Below are 21,120 nucleotides of genomic sequence, written 5' to 3' on the forward strand. Positions count from 1 at the left end.
AACATCACTTCTTTTACCTGTAAATGAAATGAAGGGAGTTCAGCACAAATGTGAGAAAACACACACACAGGAGACAATACCTAAACTAGCTTCTGAATATTTGACATATTTTCCTATTATTTTATCAATCCTCTATGCGTCAGATTTACAGTAATGGAGTTTGGCAAGGCGTTATCGTTTATCTTAAAGTGCCCCCGCACTCAAAGATAACTTTTTAATCTTGTTCCCGCAGTTGAAATGTTTGAGCTTCACAGTCATCTTGCTAAAAGTGCAAAGGTGGTCTGTGCTCATTGGAAACCTCTTTTTAAGGGGGCGGGCCTTCAAGCATGATTCGTGACATCACAAGTAGTTTGGAAGATGATTCAGGTCCCCCTCCCCCTCAGAAAAAGGGATATTATTTTTTTAATTTGTTAAAAATGGGACATTCAATTCCATCTTTTATTTTTGAGTATTAGAGGATTACGTTTTCACCACCAGAGGACCCCAATTCTCAACATTTAAAAGACGCAGTAGAACCAGCATCGTATTGCATGAATGGTACACAGGACAACAAAAAGGAAGGAAAACGAGAGCAGACAGAAGTTTATACCCCATCTCACCATCCTTTATTTTGTTTACGAGCAAGCATCGACTTCACTACAATTTGCCTTTCAATTGGTAGAAAAGTGAGAGCAGCTCCAACAAGCACAAAGGAAGCATCCAACCGCTCTGAAAACATCGTCACTGTCCGTTCTGAGCAAATTTTTCAAAATAAAAGAAAACAAAACAAACAAAACCAAAAATCGGATCTGGAGCGTCATGGATGAGTGAAAGACAATCTGAGATTCAGTAGTGTATCACGTCTCCTTTCTCACTCCAGTCTCACAACCCCACATGGAACGTACACAAACATGTGGTTCATGCAAAGTAAACCCCCCCGCCCCCACCCCGTACGTCTTAGTGTTATTACAGTATGGCTGCATTTCAGGTTAGGCAGTGACATTCATTTCAACCGACTTAGACTTAGCTCAGGGGCCCGAACAGAAAGCATAAAAACCAGACGGCTGGAGATGGTGGAGTCACTGCCGAGTCAGTGTGCACTTATCAGTGACCCATGGTACTGTACTTCTAAACTGGAGCCGACGTGTGGACATGAAGTGTTCGACATCATGAAACTGAGAATTTCAGAGTTTGACAGGCTTTTTACTTGTGTGAATTTCATGCTGCCCTCAAAAATCACTTCTCAACAACTCAGGCAAATAGGACACTGTTCAAAAATCACCTTCCACTATACACAAATAAGGTCAGCTAACAGTATACCCACGTATGCTGCCAAAGCAATTTCATAATGTACTGTACATCTTTTAAAGGTGGATTCCGTCAATATGATTTCGTACAATATCTATAGAAGATACAATATGGATCTACTTTCTCTACACATCAACAAAGACACATGACATCTATGTAAAATGTTTCCACTTTAATAAAAACTAGCGGTGGACTATTGTTGCGACAAACCGAGAGAAAACATATCTCCAGCTACGTAAAAAAAATCTAGCATTAAAACAAAAAAACAAAAAAACAACAAAAAAAGTTGCCACAAATAAAAGAGCATGGATAAGTTGGTTTGTTCTTGTAAGACCTGCTAATTACGCTATGATCGGCAAAAGGCACTCCCATCTCAGCCGGCTCAAACCTGGACCCTGTTTTTTTTGTGTGTTTTTTTACGAGTCCAAGTCTTCATGGAGGGGAGACTGTTCACTACATTTCCACCGCAGACCTATAGAAATCATGAATTTACGTAACTGAAAAAGTCAGACGCAACCCTGTGACTCAAAAGTAGCCTGTAAACTGACTCCCCCCCCCAAAAAAATAAGAAAGAGTCCCGAATGTGTTTTTAAATTCAGTTTTGGCCTCTGAAAATAGATTCACATGCAAAACACGAGACTCGCAACACCAACTTTTTCTAATCCTGATAAATGCCACTTTCTGCACAATGCAATGCCCCGAATCTTAACTAATGCAGGTTTGGGAGAATGTTTACATTTCACTCGGTATCCCAAAAAGCACGAGAGGAACACTAAATAGTTAAAGAGTGAAGGTACGTCTTTATCCGGCCGTGTGAAAGATATATACAACAGTGATGGACGACAGCGTCTGAGAGGAGATCGAGGTTGGACACATTTTCCCAATTAATTGTATAAGCTTTATACTAATACCAGAAGGAAAATAAGTTTACCAAATGTAAACAAATATCTTTGAACAACTCTACAGTACAGTTCCATGTACAATAAAATCTAGTGGTCTACTGCAAAAAAAAAAAAAAATTTAAAAAAAAAAATCTCATTTTTAGATCGAGATTCATTTTTAAAGTGTTTTCCTGCTGTAAACTACACGGTCAGCTGTAAATCCTTCGACTACAATAAAGACAGCGACTCTTCTGCAATAAGAAAACAGTTTAAAAACACACGTAATGAATGTATCATCATTATTATTATTTCAAGGTCAAATAGCCATGCCGTGGAAAATAAACTCGCAACAAAGCAATCCTGAAAAGTACTTTCCTTTCGCTTCTCTCCCCCCCCAAAAAAAGCAACGGCAGCAACCAGTCGCCACTAAAGCTGTCTGTCATAAATAGGCTCTTTCAGTAGTTTCCTACCTGTCGGCGCAGCAGGACTGGGATACGGACAAAGGCTTTAAAGCTGCTGAGGAATTCTCGTCCAAATACTCTCGCAGAAAATGTTAGTACCCATATTTCAAGATCAACAGCACTGCTGACCCGGTGTTTGTGAAGCTCCACAAAAAAAAAAAAAAAAAAAAGTCTATTTGTACACTAGCGTTTCTCTGAGTACGGTGACTCCAAACAAAAACAAAATCCCCTCTGTACAACAGTGAGATCTACTGGGAATGAAATACACTGAACGCCAGGAGTAGAGCATTGCCACCTGTGCAAGCAAAGCAAAAGCATGTAAGAAGCTGAAACCATCATGAGACCAGTCCTGCCTGTGAGAAAGCAAAAATATTTTACTTCTTGCGAGAGAAAAAAAAACAAACAAAAACAAACAAAAAAAGAAGACAAAATGGACACCACTTTGTCATGGAACCCTCCGCTGCACAGTCCTGGGTTTCTCATCATGACATTTTGTACAAGCGTGATGGAGCAGCTTTTGCAGAAGTTCAGCGACATGCGACAGCTTGTGTGACACAAATATTCTACATTACGTACTGCGTCATTTTAGATATTGGACCCCGTTGAGCAGGCCTTCACTAACACATTGACTAATTACATGGTTTCTTTATATTTACAAAATCTTTAAAAAGCAATTTATTTCTCTACACACAATTATGACTTTCCAAATTTCCTCATGCACTAAAAAGAAAAAAAAAAAAAAAGAGAGAAAAAAGAAAAAGAAAATGCGGTCTACTTGTTAAAAGCATCATTTTTTGTTTCACTGCGGACTACAAGTCAAGAAAACTCAAGTCAAAGCTATTTGTGAGTTTGGCGGCAAACGAATCTAAAAGCATTAGCAAAGAATATACATCAGGAAAACAAAAATTATACTCCTCTTGAAAGCCTTACGTCTGAGAGCAAACAACAACAAAAAAAAAAAGGTGCAGGGTTGGCTTCCTCACACAGTTCAAAAAACAAATATAGGCCAAGTTTTCCTGGGAATTAAAATATAATAAATAAAAAAATAAAAAGTAAAAATCAGCAATCCGGTGATGACTACACTACACTGAGTACCACCACTAAAGATAACAACAGGAAAACCTTGACCATATATACGCTGAAGGGAATTTTAGTGTTTGCTTTTTTTCTTTTGTTTTCTTTTTACATCATGGCTCCTAGACGTGAAACTGTAGTGATGTGTGAAGCAGTGAGTATGAGTGAGTTGGTGATGTGCGTGTCAGAGCTTGTGTTGTGTGTGTGTGTGTGTGTGCGTGTGTGTGTGTGTGGTTTTAGTAGGTGAGGGTGGAGTCGTCCCACTCCAGCTGCTGCTGTCTGCTGGCCCCCTGCTGGTCCTCCGGCTCCCCGCCCTCCTCGTCTTCGCTGCTCTCTGACTCAGCGCTCGTGATGTCATCTTCCTCCTCTCCGTCTTCGCTCTCCTCCTCCTCTTCCTCCTCCTCCTCGCTGCTGTGCTGGTCCTCGTACGTCTGCGTTAAGGAGGCAGAGAGAGGAGGAGGAGGGGATGTTTATGGACACTGTAGACACTCGTCACTTTCTGACACAATGATTAGGCTTGTCACCATCGTGACATTTTAGTTGATGATTAATAGTCATCCAAATAATTCTGATCAATGATTTAATTGTCTTTACATGTTCAATTTGATGCCTCTTATAGTATTAATATAATCATAGTTTAATAATACAACCTTTGAGGAGGAACAGCGCATTTATGAATATTGGAATATATTAACAAAATTCTATTTCTGTCTGCCCTTTAGGCTTTTTGAACATAAATTTCAAGGGCAAATAGGATCTATTACTGAAATATATAAAGAAATTACTGACCATAACAGGTACCTATAATCAAAATAAACAATGCACCATGGTGGCATTAATTCTCCACACCGGAGCCTTTAAACAGAAAAAGGGAGCGCAACAAGACGATGCCATTAAGAGCAACAGTCAAACGGGGGAAAACAGCGTGGAAATATTGATGAAATATGACATTTCTGTTAGTTTCATACAGCTGTTTTCCTGAAGATCAATGGAAACGATTCTAGCAATCATGCAAAATGACTGCCGTCAGCTCAAATAATGATGATCAGGCGATACTGTAATAATTGTGAACGGGCTAACAATAATTTATACACCGATCAGCCGCAACAGTAAAACTCCTGACACGTTAAGCATAAAGAATAACGCAACAGCTCAGCAATAATTCTTCCCTTCATAAACATCGCGTGACGTTCAGCTGTTATTCAGTCCGACGGAGAGGGCTGTTGATTTATGGGAGGGCTATTAAGGAGAAAGTTTGAGCTTCACTACTCAAGTTTCAAATTTATTCGAATGCGTAAAGTCTCGCTTTGTAGATATTTTATTTCCTGTGGAAACCCAGAGTTTGTGATTTCGGCAGCTGTAAATAAATACTGCAGCAGCAATGACTTTAAGCAAGTCAAAACGTGGTTGTGGAGATAGTTGCTGGGCCAAGTAAAAATGATTAATTAAATGACTCAGAGAGGCGTGAATCCACTGTACAAATATTATATCCTGCCCACAATATAACTCACTGACGTCTTTTTGGACTTACGGAAGACAAAAATGTTGCTTTCTTGCCTCGCACAGAAATGCTGTCATCCCTGATGAGATTTACCGGTTACAAAAAAATAATCAAAGAATGATTCTTTATTGTATATTAGCGAGGTAACGCTCCTCACGTGTCAGCAACAGAGTCGTCGTCCCCCCCCCACCCCTCTTCCCCCACCCCATCCCCACAGGACCGTCGATTATCAAAGCTCGGATAAAACTGGGACAACATCACCCAGAATGCATTAGCTGTAAAAGCTGTCTAAGCTGCAACCGAGCCACATTTTGTTGAGTAATGAAATTCCGTTCAGAAGCTTTCCACCGGCTAATCACCATTAAAATCTGCACTTATTTTTTTGCCTCAGTGTGTTTTTACCTCCATGGGGTTTACGGTGATGGTGAGGGCCGAGTCGTCCCAGTCCATCTCGTTCTCCTTGCCGTTCTCCTGGTCCGTCATGCTGCGCTGGTGCGCCGCTCGGATGCGGAACACCCCCAGGATGATCATGAACACCAGGAAGCTGACGCACACCACGATGACGATGGTGGCGGCGCTGGGGACCACTGAGGAAGTAAACACGCAGACAAACACGCAGTAGCAGGTTAGACGGAACCTACGCTCAGTTTGCACATCAAAACCTTGTTGAGAGTTTGACGTGGGGAGACGCAGCTTTCACGTCTGTCTGAGGACATTTCAAGGGCTTTGGCTTCACGGTGTGCTGATGTCAATGGGCTCTTGGCGAGTTGCACTTGAATGCTTTCCGCAGCTCTAGGTGTCTGTCTGTCTTTAAATAGCGTCGCCCGTCTCCCGCCAACCTGCTCCACTTTGCCCCATGTTAACAGGAAAGGAGGGCCTTTCTTGTGCGGTGGCAAGCTGAGCGAGCCCGACAGCCTTAAAGATTACCGAAGCCGGGAAATAAAAGGTTGTGCTGAGAGCACCGCCTGTGCAGATGTCACAGACAGCGCTCAAGTGTAATCCCTATACTTGTGCCATTAAAAAAAAAACAACCCAAAAACAGGAAAACAAGCAGTGTTTGATACATGCCCTACTTCTGGTTAATAGACTGTAATCCATCTGCAGTAGTGCTGGCCATACACCCAATCCTTTTCTGCAGCACGACAATTAAGCAGATTACTGGTTTGATTATGATATTTACTATAAATTTCAACAGATGAGTGTGAACTCTATAAAAAAAAAAAAATAAATAAAAAAAAAAATACTGTAATTTCTATAATTTCCAGTGTCATGAAGTGTTTGTAAAAGATGGGTCACCGTGTTTGAAAATGTGTTGATGAAACTACAACTGATTTTCATTCCTTTGTTGTTGTGCCCTTAACATGATCAACAGTCACTTTGGTGAGTTCATTATATCGGACTTCAGATTTGCTTTCGGTAACGAGGTTTTCCATGGAAGTGAGAGAAAGATGAGTTTGTATGACGCAAGGGACAAAGAAAAGAACTTCTGTATTGTATTTGAACCCTATAATTAAAACCTTTTTATTCTCAGACTCTATTAGTTTGTACTTTTAATTAAAAAAAAAAATGTACAGTATTAATGACTTATTTATACCCTTGGGTGCTGTTTTGGTTTAATATTGTTTTTAATTTCTTTTACATTTTGTCTTTAATATGTTTTTATTGATTATTTGTGTCGATGAGCTACTTTGTTTCAATTCTATTTATTTAATTATATTGTTGTGCAGCACTTTGGTTAGCGTACATTGTGTTTGTGCAATATAAATAAACTTGACTAATATTTCCCCTATTTATGCCAGGTTGACGTGTTTGTGTACCTGAGGCCTGGTGAGCGTTGACCAGGTTGTGACCAGACAGATCGACCGAGGCGTGATGAATCGGGTTGATGAAGTTGGGCTGCATCATGGCGTTGTTAGAGTGCTCCACCGGACTGGAAGTGTGGATGACATTTACCTACAGAGAAAACAAACAAAAAAGAATTGTCACAAAATGTTGTCAGCTGATCTCCGTTTTAGGTATTTCAAAGGGAGACAGTAATGTTTTGCATGTCAATAACACCAGGACGCGACTTGAAATCCTGAGCCGTCACTTATGTTCAAAAACCGACAAAAGCTCAAGTCATACCTCGACCTTGAAGTCGTTGCTGATGTAGCGACCGTTGAGCTCAGAGCAGACCAGTTTGAATTTCCTGTCAAAGAGAGCCTCAGTGTGCCAGTTCTTGTAGCGGATGAGGTGCAGGACCTGCTCATAGTTCGCCATGGTGTTCACACCTGGAACACACAGAGGGGAGCTTGTGTCAAAAATAACTCTCCAGAAAAGAGGAAAATGGAAATATTGTGTAGTAGCATGCTTGTAAAAATGTTTTCAGAAATGTTTTCTGAAAAAGAGACTTGGGACACTGACGGATGTCAGTGACCCTGATTTGAAATCCTTCTAGTTTCAGAGTGTTTGCCTGAATTTAAATAGCTATTTATGTTCAGGATCTGTTTACATGTGAGGATTAGGAATTTGATGGAAAAAAAAGATTTGTCTCTTCCTCTTGTTTGCATTGTGGCTCCAGAAAGTCTCTTGTCAAGCAGGCTCCGAAAAGTCTCTTGTTGTCTGTCTTATTTGCAAGTGATTCCTTTTTGTTTTACTTTCCGCATCTAATTGACGAGTCCCCTGTGTCCTTATCTTGTGACCTACGACCAACTCTATATTACCGTACGAAAGCAGATACAAAGGGAATGGGGGTGACTGTCAACTGTTTGTCACACTGTATAAAAGCTGCCCTACGGAGGAGTGACGTGGAGCATTGCTGGACACCTCTCTTTGAGGGTGCATGTATTTGCTCCTTCTTGCAAGAATAAATGTCCGATATGTTTGATTTTGAACCAAGCCTCTGAGTAATTTTTCTAACAGAATTACACTGATTTCAGTGCATCTTATTTGTATGTCAACAATATGTATATGCGAAACTAACTTTATAGTATCCAATTTCTAGAAACATGCGCTATGTGCTAGTTACTGTATTCCCAGCTGAGGGCCGCGGTTGTTACCAGTGATGACGAGGCCAAGGTTAGATGAGCTCATCTCTAAGGCACGCTGCTGCAGCTGGGACATGTCCACCTCCAGACTCTCGTGCTCCCCGTCCAGCTCGTCTCCCACCACGGTCACTTCACATGTGTCCAGGTTGTGCATGATTTCCTCTGACACCACCGTCTCTTGGACTGAAAGAACAATTAAGAAAAAGGATTTAGAGGAGGAGATTATGAGGAGTTTGACGGGCTCAACTCAAATTTATAATGCGTCATTGTGCCTGTAATGTACATGTTTTTGGAGTTCTGAACAATGAAAATGTATAAAAGATGACAAATACATCACATTTCTGTAAAAAAATAATTTTAACTGCATTTTCGCAACAAAGAAAAGTTGACATGATTTTTGTATATTTGGAAAAATCTTCAAAATTAATTTTTTTTTCCTGTTCACATAAAATGACAAACTGACTGTACAAGTACCAAGACGAGTCACCAAGTTGTTATAGGTCAGAGTTGAGGAGTAAATGTCATCGAGCTCGTTCCAGAGATCAATAAACAGAAATACACAGAAACTAAATAATGGAGTTGGAGGAAAAGAATAAAGAAGCGCTGGCCTGTGATAAAAATCAGGCCGAAGTTGCTCTAACAGATCCAACCTGTCCAATAAAACAGGTTAAACGGCCTTATCATTGTTACTGCTAATATATTGCATAGTGTATACCCGCAGTAGATTATGACCACAGAAAGAAAATATGTTCCATGATTTTCATGTTTAAAACCTGTTTTGGGTTTCTTTGTTCTGTTGTTTTGATTTATTTTATTTCATTATACTTAATGTGAATAATTCAAAGAACAGGTGTTAAAAATAGAAGATAGTCCAGAGACTCAAATACAATTAAAAGGTATTCTGTTATTTATTTTAATGTTTAAACAGCCTAACTGATGCAGTCTGTGTTCTCCCTTTTGTTTATGAAACAAATTCATTTTTAATTCGCATACAGTGAGCACCTTTTGCTCCTATTCAGTGATTCTTAGTCATCTGATGTGACATCTCCGGTCTGATGGTTTTGGAAGGTGGGGCAGGGTAATGTAGGCGATACCAGCAGATCTCTGTAAGCCCTTTTGTCCCATATGGTGTGCTGTTCACCACAAGACATCGTATCTCTGTGTATCTGTGTGATCCTCGGTGCCCGTCTATTGTCTCCCCTCCTCTCAGCTCATAGACAAGCCTAACAGATGGCCCGGCTGGTCACTGACCCTTCCCACAAAGTAGTAAACAACTTATCTCTTCTCGGGCTCCCTCCCTCTCACTCTGCCAGTCCAATCCCTTCATCCCCCAGGCTTAATCCTCAACATAACCAGCTTCTGGATACCAACACAGCTATTAACTGGGCACTCACTGGGCCTGCAGACCTGTTCAGTGTCAAAGGTAATTCAAAGAAGGCAGCGGATCAAGCATCACTCTGTATCGCAAAGCCTCAGGAAGCACAGGACTAAGATTACATAGGTGTTTAAGTAGATATTCAGCGTATATAACAGAGAAGGAGCAGACGGTTAAACAAACAACAGCAACCCATTGAAAAAACAGGTTAGCCACATCTACTAATCCCCGATAACATAATAAGTGGAAACTTCAGGGTCTCTTACCTGTGGGGTCATCGTCAGCTCCCTCTGTGGCTTCGGACTCCGTGTCGGCCTCCACTTCACGGGTGATGGTGCTCACAATGCGAAGCTCAGGGAACAGCGTCACTCCTTCCTGACTCTCAAATTCGGCGGCACTGCGGGCGAAGTGGTCGATGCCGCTCAGGCTGATCTTTGGCTCTTCAGGCTGCAGCACCATCACGTAACCTTCAGCATCCGGCACCATCACACAGGACTCCTCGTTGAAGCACCTGGGGAAGATTCAACTTTAAATACCAAGAACCCTGAATCTTTGATTATTTTTCGACAAAGCTGCAGCTTCTCCCTCTGCTTTCAAACTCTTAAGTTGAATTTTGAATGTCCCCTGCATCCTTAATCAGACTTATGTCCAGCTGAGGATGGGTGATGAAGAAGACAACACACTGAGATAGTGTGACAGGTTGACAACAAATATGACAAATAGAAATTAACTTATTTGGGTCACCTGGATGGCAACAATGGTGTGAGAGAAAAGAAAAAGGAAGTGAGGGGTGAATATCATTTCTGACAAAAAAAACAAAAAAACTTGAGTCTCTATTCTGCAAAGTACAAAGCAAACTTCATCACAGTCAGTCAGTGATAGACATTCAAGTTTTGGGGAATTGCTGTGGCAGTCCAGCAATAAAACTGCAGTCTTTGCTCTTTTCCAGGAAATAGTAGAAAAATAATAACAAAAGAAAAAGGAAATAAACCTCTTTCACCAGTAAACGGATGTATGTAATAATGTGGAGGAAAAACTTAAAAGGTTTAAAAAAAAAAAAAAAAAAAAAAAAAAAATTAAACCTTTTAAAGGCCTTTTCACTTTCGCTTCATTGTGATTGCAAAGTGTTATGTAACTTTATATTTAAAAGGCTTATTGCAAATCTTCCACTACATTTATACAGATGTAATCGCACCACTGGCTGTAAAGCTGCTGTCACGGATAGGAATTTAAGGTACGAAGACAATTAATCATTTGGTCTAGTCACTCGGTCCACCCAATGAAGCCGAGCATTGATGCAGATTTGTGCATATGCAAAAAAGAAGCATTGTTAAACTGCTTCACCCACTGGAACCAATTTTGGAGTAAGTTAAAAATAAAAATAAAACACAACCAAAAACAGGAGCGTCTTAACATGTTTGTTTCATATCGGTAAATGTATTGCTGTTCTGTTATTCACATTTCAGTCTCTGAGAACATCAAAGAGAATAAAAAACAAAATACAAACTCATAATGCTCTTCTGCCTGTCACTTTCCAGCACCAAAACAGTTCATGTTTATTCTCTTTGTTATGGAAAGCACGTAAAACTCCTGACCTCGATTTTACCTCAGCACACCTTCCTTAAATTTTAAGTAACAAGACGAACCCTCTCTGAATGTCTACAAGGTAAAAAGGACTCGTTTCATAGATGGCTGCAGCTGGATGAGGAGACAGTACAGAGACCGAGCAGAGAGCATAATAAAAAGTATTTTTAGCATCTTACTTGACGGTGGTGGAGATACGAAGGTGCCTGATCCCAGGGGTCGGGAACTGGCGGGAGTTCAAGTAGGAGATGTGCTGCATGACCTTGTCGAAGGCATCGATGTCGTCGCCTTCCACGATCAGAGAGGACTGGTTGGGGTTGAACTCCACCTGAGAGAAGAAAACAAGGTGATTCCAGGCTACTTGTGAAAAATATTTGATATTCTACGAGACTGAGCTGTTATAGAACATGTGGAAAGCCCATTTAAGTCATTTACCAGGCATCACATACAATCAGTTCTACACATAGTCCAGGAGAACCTGACAATATTATCAAAACAGCTGAAATACAACCTTTCAGTTAGAACAGTGGTTCCAAATTTTGGGGTAGAGACCCCAATATGGTTGCAAGTTTAATCCAAAGAGGTTGATGAGAGGGCTGACAAAAAAGGAACCAGTTGTTTTTCATGATTTGTCTTCCACTCTCTGCTTTTTTAATATTAAATACTTGATAAGCCTCACCTTTTCAGACCTTAAAATATTATTAAAACCTCTCCTTGGTTGAACTAATAACAATTCACTCATAAATGCAACCTATGGGAGGGACAACTGGGTTTGACTGTCTTCTTTACAAATACTCTCAGATTCAACCTCACTGCTGAGTTCTGGATCTCGGTGTTTTGTGCCCTCCTCACCTTGACAGCTGCAGCCACCTCCTCAGGCAGCTGCACATCGAGTCCTTCCTTGCAGGTGTACAAACAGTCGATCACCTTCTTGTTCTCCAGCTTGCCAGAGCGGATGATCAGCCCCGCAAGGTTCCCCCGGAAAAACTGAACCATGCGAGCGTTTGCGCCTGGTTGCATCAGGATAGAGACGAGGAGAAGAAAACAGTAACAAACACACACAAAACATGTAGTTACTCAAGTGTACGTTTCACAGGCGTCACCTTTTCTGGGCTGGAGATTCAAGCATGCTGTCTCAATATGCAAAGCTGGCGTGAGTGGAGTTCATGCGAGTTAGTATGTGTGCCCACACAAGGCCTGAGGCCCGGAGAGCAAATGATGGATGAGCTTATACACGCCTTCAGCACATGCAACATTTGCATTAACGGGGTGAACTGTTGCCTTACTGTGGAAAAGAAATGACATCAACAGAAAGAAAGAAACTCAAAGAGGGGATTATCTAAGATAAGGGTGAATTAATCCTCTTTAGTCGTCTTATTTTCACAAAATAATGGAACCATCTTAAGGGCAGCGAAATGCTCAGCATACACAAAACTGATCTGAAATTTGGAGCCTTGACATTTAAGTATAAGTGAATATTTCAGAGTTACTGTGCGGTGCATCAATCCTGCCGATTGAGAGGTGAAACAACGGTGTCGTGTCTTCCTGCTGAACCATAATGAGCATAAGTCTGCACCACTGCAGAGTCTGTCTCTACATCTGAAGGTCACAGCCTTCCAGTGTTTGTGTGCTGCTGTAGGATTGTTATCTGATATGCAGGAGTTGCTGCTTATAACCCCAAGGTCATGCTCTGTGAGAAAAGTCAGCATGGACGAATCGCTGCAGCCAGGTCACAGTTTTGTGCTCATTATGTGTCTATTTCTGCTCTGCTGGTGTATCAGGTTGTAGTGTAAAAAAAAAGAAAAAAAAAAAAAGAAGAAGAAGCTGCCTGGCTGCTGCAGTGACGACAGCGAATAGATGGAGGATGAATAAAACACACAAAATAATCAGGTAGTTTTAAATCACACCCGACTCAATACTGCCTCATGCTACAGAGTAATGACAAAAATGAAATCTAGAATGTAAATAAGAATCATTCTAGTCAAAATGGTATGAGGATGCAGTTAGCATGGTGGGACATTGTGGACACATGGACATATCTGAGGAGTAATGGAAAGACTTGAGCAACCTGAGGGGGGCTCAGAGACTGTCTCAGTGTCATTGTCATGTCCTGAGTTTTCTGTAGAGGACAGAAACAAGAGAGCAGGGAGAGACAGGGAGGAAAGTCAAGGATCTGCAGGAGAGGTTCAGATGCTAAATATGAGGTCACGGTCAGAATCGAAGAAAGAGTTAATACAGCGTTAGCTTACTGTAAAACAATATGAACATTGTATTTTACACAAGCTCGAATCAAAGGGAATAAGAGAATATCAGGTACCATGCACACATTTATTTTACAATTTAACCTTCAAAAATAGTGAAACCTTACAGAAGAAGAGAATCAGCTTTGCGAAAGAGGAACTCTTAAAAAATTGTAACAAGTTGTAAAACAGATTTCTATATGATGCATGTCGACTTTTTCATAAATGACTACCTTTTGTCGTTGAATAGCGTTCCTTCAAAAATGAAAGTGTTTACCTTGCCAGCAGGCACCGATGGTGAGCTGAGTTTCGATCTTGGAGGTGCGCAGTGGGTAGTCCTCTGTAACCAGGAAGGGCTCAAAGGTGGTCCCATCCACAAACAAAGAAACAGTGGGGAACTCTATGTTCAGCACATAGTGATGCCACTCTTTGTCACACACCTGCGAAGGACACAACAGAGGGCATGAAAAGCTGAAACCGGGACTTAATCGCTATATTTCTTGTTACACGGGGCTGTCATTCTCTAAACTTCAACAAAGTTTGGTTTTAGGAGCGGCCGACCTGGTCGAGTTTCCAGTGAAACTCTGCTGGTTTGTAGTTCTCTGCCTCCGACGGGTCCTGGCGGAGGAGGAAGATCAGTCTGCAGTTGTGCACGTAGAGTGAGTAGTGGTGTCTGTTCATGTCTGCAGAGAAGAGGAGATCTGGATGAGAAACTCTAAAATGGGAATAAATGACTGACTACGTGCTTTATGTAAGATGGCTGAATATTATTAACGAACTAACTGAAGATTGAAAAACACAACATTTGCTGGTATTTGTATTTCTTTTAATTCAATACAACAACTGAATCTAACACACACTAACATTATGTCATGTGGTCTGTGCTATTACTGCATTACATTTACTACTGATGGCAAGAGGGCAGTAAGTTACTTATAAACACTGCATTAAAAATGTAAACTATGATTTAAAAAACTAATTTTCTTTTTAAAATATTCACTTGGATTGGTTATCGGCGCATTACCATTTCCCCGCTGGCAATTCTTGTTTATGTGATTTACAGCATTTACAGCAGTGATTTATCAGATTCTCAGAGGCAAAGATGTTTTGAAACGTATTTCACAACCGATTCCTGTTTACAAATGTGTTACTCTCCAATTATTCTTCTGGAAATGTAACCAGAGTTTTATTATTGGAGGAAACCAGGTAAAAATAAACCTTGTTGATACATAAAAATAATTAGTAAAGTAAATTCTAACCTCACTCTCTTTAGTTTTAATATTTAAAATGTAGATTCTGTATTAAGGGATAAAAAAAACTACACTGTATGAGAAATGAGCTGAATGTGAGATTCATGTTTCTGTGAAGCAGAAGTCTGTGCTGAATGGGGGTCATGAATGATGCTGGGATCATGGGGATGGGAGCTTCCTGTCCAGCCGTTCTGATGTAATCTTTCTTATATAAGCAGTCAGACAGAAGCTGATGAGCTCCCTCGCCCTCACTGGCCACGGCCGAGACTTTACAGTCAATAAGATCAAGGAGCTTGTGACCACACGTAAAAATGTACAACTCCCGACAAAAATGGAAAGGTCAGCGAGCGCCCGGCAGAGGTGGGAAAGAAAATCCAAAGCCTTATTAGCCAGCCAGCTGAGCCCAAACGCTCATTACAGCCTCGAGTTACACTTTTTTTTTAAATTTGTTTTTTATCAGAGGCACACTCAGGCACCATGTGTGCAGCAGTAATGAGAAGGCCACTCTGACTGCAAAACAATTAAACACGGGTTTTCAGATAAATGAGTGCATGTCTTGTCTTAACAATGGTTAGTATTTGTTAAGAGTTGTAGTAAATTATAGTATATGATAAGATTGTGACCTAAAAGTGAAAGAAATTTATATTGTGATCTGTACAGACTTTTTGTTCTGATTCTTTTTAAATTGATTTGTTTATACGTTTGATTATAGTTAATGGATAAACAACCTTTTCAGAAAAGTTGGAAACATATAAATAATTAAAATAACTTCAGTTCATGTCGTTGTCATGTCATATTCTTTGCATTAAAGGATTTTCTAATCAACGTGAAAGAAAGTTTTAATCTATAGGGTGGGTCGGCCGTTTATTTCAGACAAATATTAGGAAACATTTTCATCTTCTTAAGGGCCGCTACCTGTCTTGTCAGAGTTGCAGAGGATGGTCTCCTTCTCGTGGGCCCCGGGGCCGTGCCTCATCCACACGGAGATGGTGAAGGGCTCCTTCAGGCTGGTTTTCACCCTACCATCAGGAATCTTGATGGCCTGGGTGCCATTAAACTCAAACACCTGGTCGCTGTCGTGCCCGTTATCGGTGGGCAGTCCTACCGTCCAGTTGGCGGAGCTGCTGGGTGCAGGAAGGAGCTCCACGGTGCCAGAGCTGGCTCCTAGAGAACAAAGACAGCAGAAGCAATTATATTCAGCATGTTGATCTATTAAAAAAAAGAAATTAAAAAAAAAAAGCACCTGATTTCAACTACTGACAACTACCATTTCCAGTGGAGCCATTGCTTACCACATAGCTTGTGTAGAGACTTCTCGGAATAGGTATCACGGTCACAGCCCTTTCCAATGTGGTTGGTTTCCAGATCAATACTGGCTCGGATGGAGGTGATTGGCTCATCACAGGTCTCCAAGTGCATGCTGGGGAAAAGGGCAAGGCTACCAGTGCCAGGCTCGTATTCAATCCTCTTATTGAAGCCTGAAAAAAAGAGGAGAGAGAAAACAGTGAAAAGATGTCCTTCGAGCACTGATAAGAGGTGAGCTGTAAATACACGGCCTCTATATAGTAATTACTCATTGAGAAGAATTTCAGCTCAGTTCTCTTAAGCGTACTGAAGGCCTTAAAGGAGTCAAATAAATAAACTTTTTTCACAATAGTAGCCTGTATGAACTGCCTCTGTGAAGACGCACATCAACAGAGGTGATTGGTGAGCTACAGTGAGAAGAGGAGAGCTTTGATACCTTGCCAGCTGGGTTTGCAGGTGGGCTTGACGCTAATCTTGACCAGCACGTCCTCGGAGGCCCGGTTCTTTCCACAGTCGTAGGCGGTCACAGTCAACTTATACATGTGCTCTTTGCCGTAGCTCAGTTTCTCTGTGTTCTTGATAAAACCTGAGGGAAGCAGGGAAATAAAAGATAATTTAAGTACCAGGAGGTCAAAGCTGCAGTTGTGCTAGAAATGGAAGTGTAAAAAAAAAAAGAAAAGAATGACTCAAAAACAGGTATAAAAACCTTTCAGGCAGATATGACCCAAAACACTAAGTATTTTAGATAACACAGAACTGCCACATAGAAAAAGTATTTTACTGTCAAGCCAAGCAGAAGCATAATACATTGACTGACATCTCTTCGGGCCACATCATAATATTTAGATTTTTCTTTGAGATGCTACACTGAGAGTTCATTATTATGAAGCTAGTGTGTATGCAGAGTGTCGACAATTCAAGTGAAGAAAGAAACTGAAGGAATTTGTTGGACTAAGATCAGATCTCATTTTAGGCTCTTATATTTCGACCTCAAACACTGATTAGCTGTCACAATCAACATTATGTATTGTCATCCCAATTGATGTTTTCCCGCTATCACCTGTCTGTATTTCCTATTTATCAGCGAGGCGTCATATCTGTTGGACTTCGATATCAGACGTCTTTTTCACTGGATCTTTAATTTTCTTTTACAAGATACGAAGATGAATAAGCCTCGAGTTCGACACGAATCACTGACCAACCTGGGTGACATTTCAAAAGGCTGTCACTCTCCTGCACGCCAGCGAGCTGCTGTGAATTCTAAACGACGTCTTGCGGCATCATTGTTTACTCGGATCAATAGACTTTGTGATGCGTGTCAATACAATCGTGGCTCTTAGATGTGCGCTGCAGCTTTTTCCCAGCAGGCGCGGAGACGAGGCCGCTACGTGAAGGTACTTACCATCTTTGTCGATGGTGAACGGCACATCGGGAGTCACGATCTCGTAGTTGCAGATTTGGCTGAACTGGAACGAGCAGTCGGCGTCCACAGCTTCCACCTTCAGGATGCTGTCATACTTCTTTCCCTCAATAACGGTGGCTTTGTACGACTTCTCTTTGAACACCGGCGAATACTCGTTGATGTCGTTCACTTGGATGTGGACGGTGGCCCTGAAGGGACGTATTCAAGTTAGGACACGGTCAGCTGGATATTCAATGATGTAGTTATCAGCAGCAAAACATTTTGTTGCCACATTTGATAGAGATCATCAGAATACGTAGAAATGTATATACTGTGTGAAAAGGATCCTCTTTGAATGGATAATTGTGGTCACTTTCACACCTGGAGTTTGTACAAACAAAAACATTTTACATTCTTGCCTTTAAGTTTAGATGCGTGTTTTTGATTTGATCTTTTTTTTGATTTTATACACTTTATTAATCCCCGAGGGGAAATTTCTTCACTACAGCAGGGGGGCTCTCAGGGGGGAGATGCTGCAGCAGGCTGCCACTAGCGCGGCGCCAGGTAACCTGACCTGAGGTGCATGTTTTTGGATGATGGGAGGAAGCCGGAGAACCCGGAGAGAACCCACGCAAGCACAGGGAGAACATGCAAACTCCGCACAGAAAGGCCCAGGACCGGATTCGAACCTGGAACCATTTTTGCTGTGAGGTGACAGTGCTAACCACTGCACCACCGTGCCGCCCGTGTTGTTTCTTACAAATCGTAGAAAGAAAGGAGTAAACATGAAGTCATGTGGACTGGCAGAGAATTTGTTCATTTTGTTGTTTTGGCAACTGTTATCCTGCATCATCAGCACCACTTGGACCCACATAGAGAAATCCAACCCTGCTACTGTGATGGATCTTTTTGTTTATATATCTTCTGTGGTGTCACAAAGCCCTCACAAACAAATATATCCACTGATTACTTTCTAGGTTATTTAATCACTTAGCCTATAAAATAGCATAAAACAGTGACAAAAGACCAGTGCCAAGATGACCTCTTTAAATGTCTCATTTTTGTTCGACTAAAGTCCTTACGTCAAATTTAAGACAATGACAAGCATTAAATCTTCAAACGACAAATCTTTTCCTTAAAAACAACTGAAACAATGTAGGATGAAAATAGTTGCAGCTTAATTGTCTGTTGACAATTCTCATAAACAAATAACTCGTCATCAGTAATGACAAACAGAACCTACACAAAAAACATACTTCCAGTCTTATACTGTGATATTACAGGCAATAGCAAACTTCATTCATTTTTGGACAGGGGAAGAGCAATTAAGTAGCTCATTACACTCTTTTTTACTCTCTGATGAGGGAAAATCCTCACATTAGTCCTTATGTGCATTCATGTTACTAAATGATAATGGATTATTATAAGGCTGAATTGGGACAAGACTCCCTTGACATGTCCCACAATGAGCATAAAGATTTAATAGTAACTTCGCTTTTAATTTCATTGTAAAACCACATAATTATTTTAACACAGTCCTGTGGTGCCTTCGCTTTGCTCTCACAAACCAACCAAAATAGCCAGTAAATGCATCATAGTTCGAATGAACCACACCTAATGTGTTCAAGTACCCTAAAATATTCCAGATAGATATGAGACTGTAGGTCTTCATTTTGTGTTTACAGAATAATCAGTGTATATCTTTTCTGTGAGGTGATAAGACTTTTCTGAAATCACTGCAGAACACACAGTCTGGTTAAGATGGAGGAAAACTCAGGGATCAGATCAGGTACTGAGACTTTTGAGCTGGCAGACTCACTTGTGGGATTTCTTCATGTTGGCGCCATCAGGACCCTCTCCACAGTCATAGGCCTGGATGGTGAAGGTGTGCTCCTTCTGCAGCTCGCAGTCCAGCTTGTCCTTGGCCCTAATCACCCCTTCGCCAGTGGACTTGTCCAGGACCACTGCCTCGAAGGGTACATTCTGCCCATGGATCCTGAAGCCGCAAATCTCACCTGAACACGTTAAGAGCCAAAAGAGAGTTTGCTCAGAATAACTGACGATAGCGGTGAAATTTAAATTAAAGATTAAAAAAAAAAAAGAAAAAAAGATGTTAACTACAAAACAAATTAATTCAAGCAAAAAAAACAAAACAAAACAAAACAAAAAAACACCAGCCACAGGTTTTGGGAGCCGGGGAGTTGTAGATTGGTGTGCGTGGTGTCTGTGGAGGAAGCCCAAACGCACTGTCACATGGGTGAGTAGTTGGTGGGAGTCGGGAGAGGGTGTGGGACATTTAGTATCAGTAGACAGAGTGTATTTTCCAAGCCACTTGAAAACATTGCATCCAGTCATGCAGGCAGAAACTGAAAATAAGTGGACAGGCATTTCACAGGAGTACTTATAGATATTATAAATCAAAGTCATGAAACCAAGCTCAAACCAGTACAGAGAGCACAGTATTAGAAAGCGAGAAGCATTTATCTCTGTAATGAATACAAATTAAAACCTATCTTATGAGAAACAATAATTAATATAAACAAAAGAAATTTAAAAAAAAATTAAAGCTCCTATCAATAGAGAGCATTGTGATTAGGTGATACAGCACTAATTCAGCCATCAAAACCCTAAAACGTCTGTGAAAGAAAAATAAAATCTCAGACAACACTTCCTGTAATATTTCTTCACAATTAAATAAAGTCTTCCTGTGTAATTTTGCCTCATCCAAAGCTACTGCAATGAATCCAAATAAAAAGATAAATAAATCACAAAATCATAGAGAACTGAACCAGTACAATAACAGTATTCAAACAAACAAAAAAGTACTGGATGAGAACTGGGGTTAGAAATATCAACTTGCTTGACATCCACATCAAATGACAACTGCAGCCATGCTAATGGTGGAGATTAGTGGTGGAGAACTAACTCAAAGAGATCCACTGAGGCAAAGATGCAACAACAGAAACTTTGCAGCAGAGAGAGTTTGCATTAGTTAACAATCCCAGCAATCTCATTCTGAAGATTTAAATGTCAGAAGAGTCCACAGGAGTCACTGTAACTGCATTAGAGGTCACAAAGAGGCACCACGAGCATGCTTGGTGTCTTTAAGACTTTTTCAGAGCCTTCTTTTGCTTTGAGAGAAACAATTCTGGTGTCAATTTCTGCTCCAATTGCCATGAAAGTCAAGAGGTTATGATATCCTCTTATGCAAGCTTTAGATTTGACTTCATATTATCATTTATAATTGTGCCACAAATTGCCTGAGCCTTCCATGTTTATTAATTGAAAGAACTGGATCGGACAAAAAGGCAGCAAAGTGACTGAGAAGTCCTGTTTTTTAAGCAGCTTTCTGTTTCCTTGTGACAGCTGAAAAACTGTTAGGGTCTGCAAACTGCAATGGATGTCTCATGCACAGATATTTCTAAGAGCAGTCAGCCCCACATCACACTTTTCATCCAGCTGTTGGAACTCCAAAGAATTCAGGGTGAGAAAAAAACGCAAGGTCGAGAAAAACCAAAATGGGGGGAAATTACAGAGCATGGCGGGAGTTTTCTGTGTAAAAGTGTGGATGCTGTTTTTTGCGTTAGTGGGTTAATAGTAACAAGTAAGCACAAGGCAGAAGAAAGAGCCCAAGATCACCTTCTTCAGTGAGGGTCACCTCAAAACTCTCTACAAAGAAGGGAGAGAAGATAAACCCAGATCAGTGGAAAGAAGAGTTAGGAGCTCAGAGAAAA

General features: G+C 40.8%; 1 protein-coding gene across 2 annotated transcripts in view; it reads right to left on the reverse strand.

The window, feature by feature from the left end:
* Positions 1-578: 578 nt before the first annotated feature.
* Positions 579-21,120, reverse strand: part of clstn1 (calsyntenin 1) — a 37,702-nt gene continuing 17,160 nt past the window's right edge. The window contains exons 3-19 of one of the 2 annotated variants that reach the window (XM_069141222.1): positions 21,026-21,055; positions 19,206-19,401; positions 17,387-17,595; positions 16,421-16,570; positions 15,972-16,157; positions 15,595-15,843; positions 13,991-14,112; positions 13,707-13,869; positions 13,258-13,308; positions 12,042-12,199; positions 11,369-11,517; positions 9,872-10,116; positions 8,243-8,413; positions 7,329-7,474; positions 7,022-7,157; positions 5,607-5,791; positions 579-4,134 (exon numbers count right to left, since the gene is read on the reverse strand). In XM_069141222.1, coding sequence (XP_068997323.1) covers positions 3,940-4,134; positions 5,607-5,791; positions 7,022-7,157; positions 7,329-7,474; positions 8,243-8,413; positions 9,872-10,116; positions 11,369-11,517; positions 12,042-12,199; positions 13,258-13,308; positions 13,707-13,869; positions 13,991-14,112; positions 15,595-15,843; positions 15,972-16,157; positions 16,421-16,570; positions 17,387-17,595; positions 19,206-19,401; positions 21,026-21,055 — 2,741 coding nt within the window. In that variant the 3' untranslated portion in view covers positions 579-3,939. The remainder of the gene's footprint in view (positions 4,135-5,606; positions 5,792-7,021; positions 7,158-7,328; positions 7,475-8,242; positions 8,414-9,871; positions 10,117-11,368; positions 11,518-12,041; positions 12,200-13,257; positions 13,309-13,706; positions 13,870-13,990; positions 14,113-15,594; positions 15,844-15,971; positions 16,158-16,420; positions 16,571-17,386; positions 17,596-19,205; positions 19,402-21,025; positions 21,056-21,120) is intronic. The other variant, XM_069141223.1, reaches the window with a different exon arrangement.

The sequence above is a fragment of the Embiotoca jacksoni genome, unplaced genomic scaffold, assembly GCF_022577435.1.
Source record: "Embiotoca jacksoni isolate LCO1_2020_lvr unplaced genomic scaffold, fEmbJac1.0.p SCAF_9, whole genome shotgun sequence".
Lineage (NCBI taxonomy): Eukaryota > Metazoa > Chordata > Actinopteri > Embiotocidae > Embiotoca > Embiotoca jacksoni.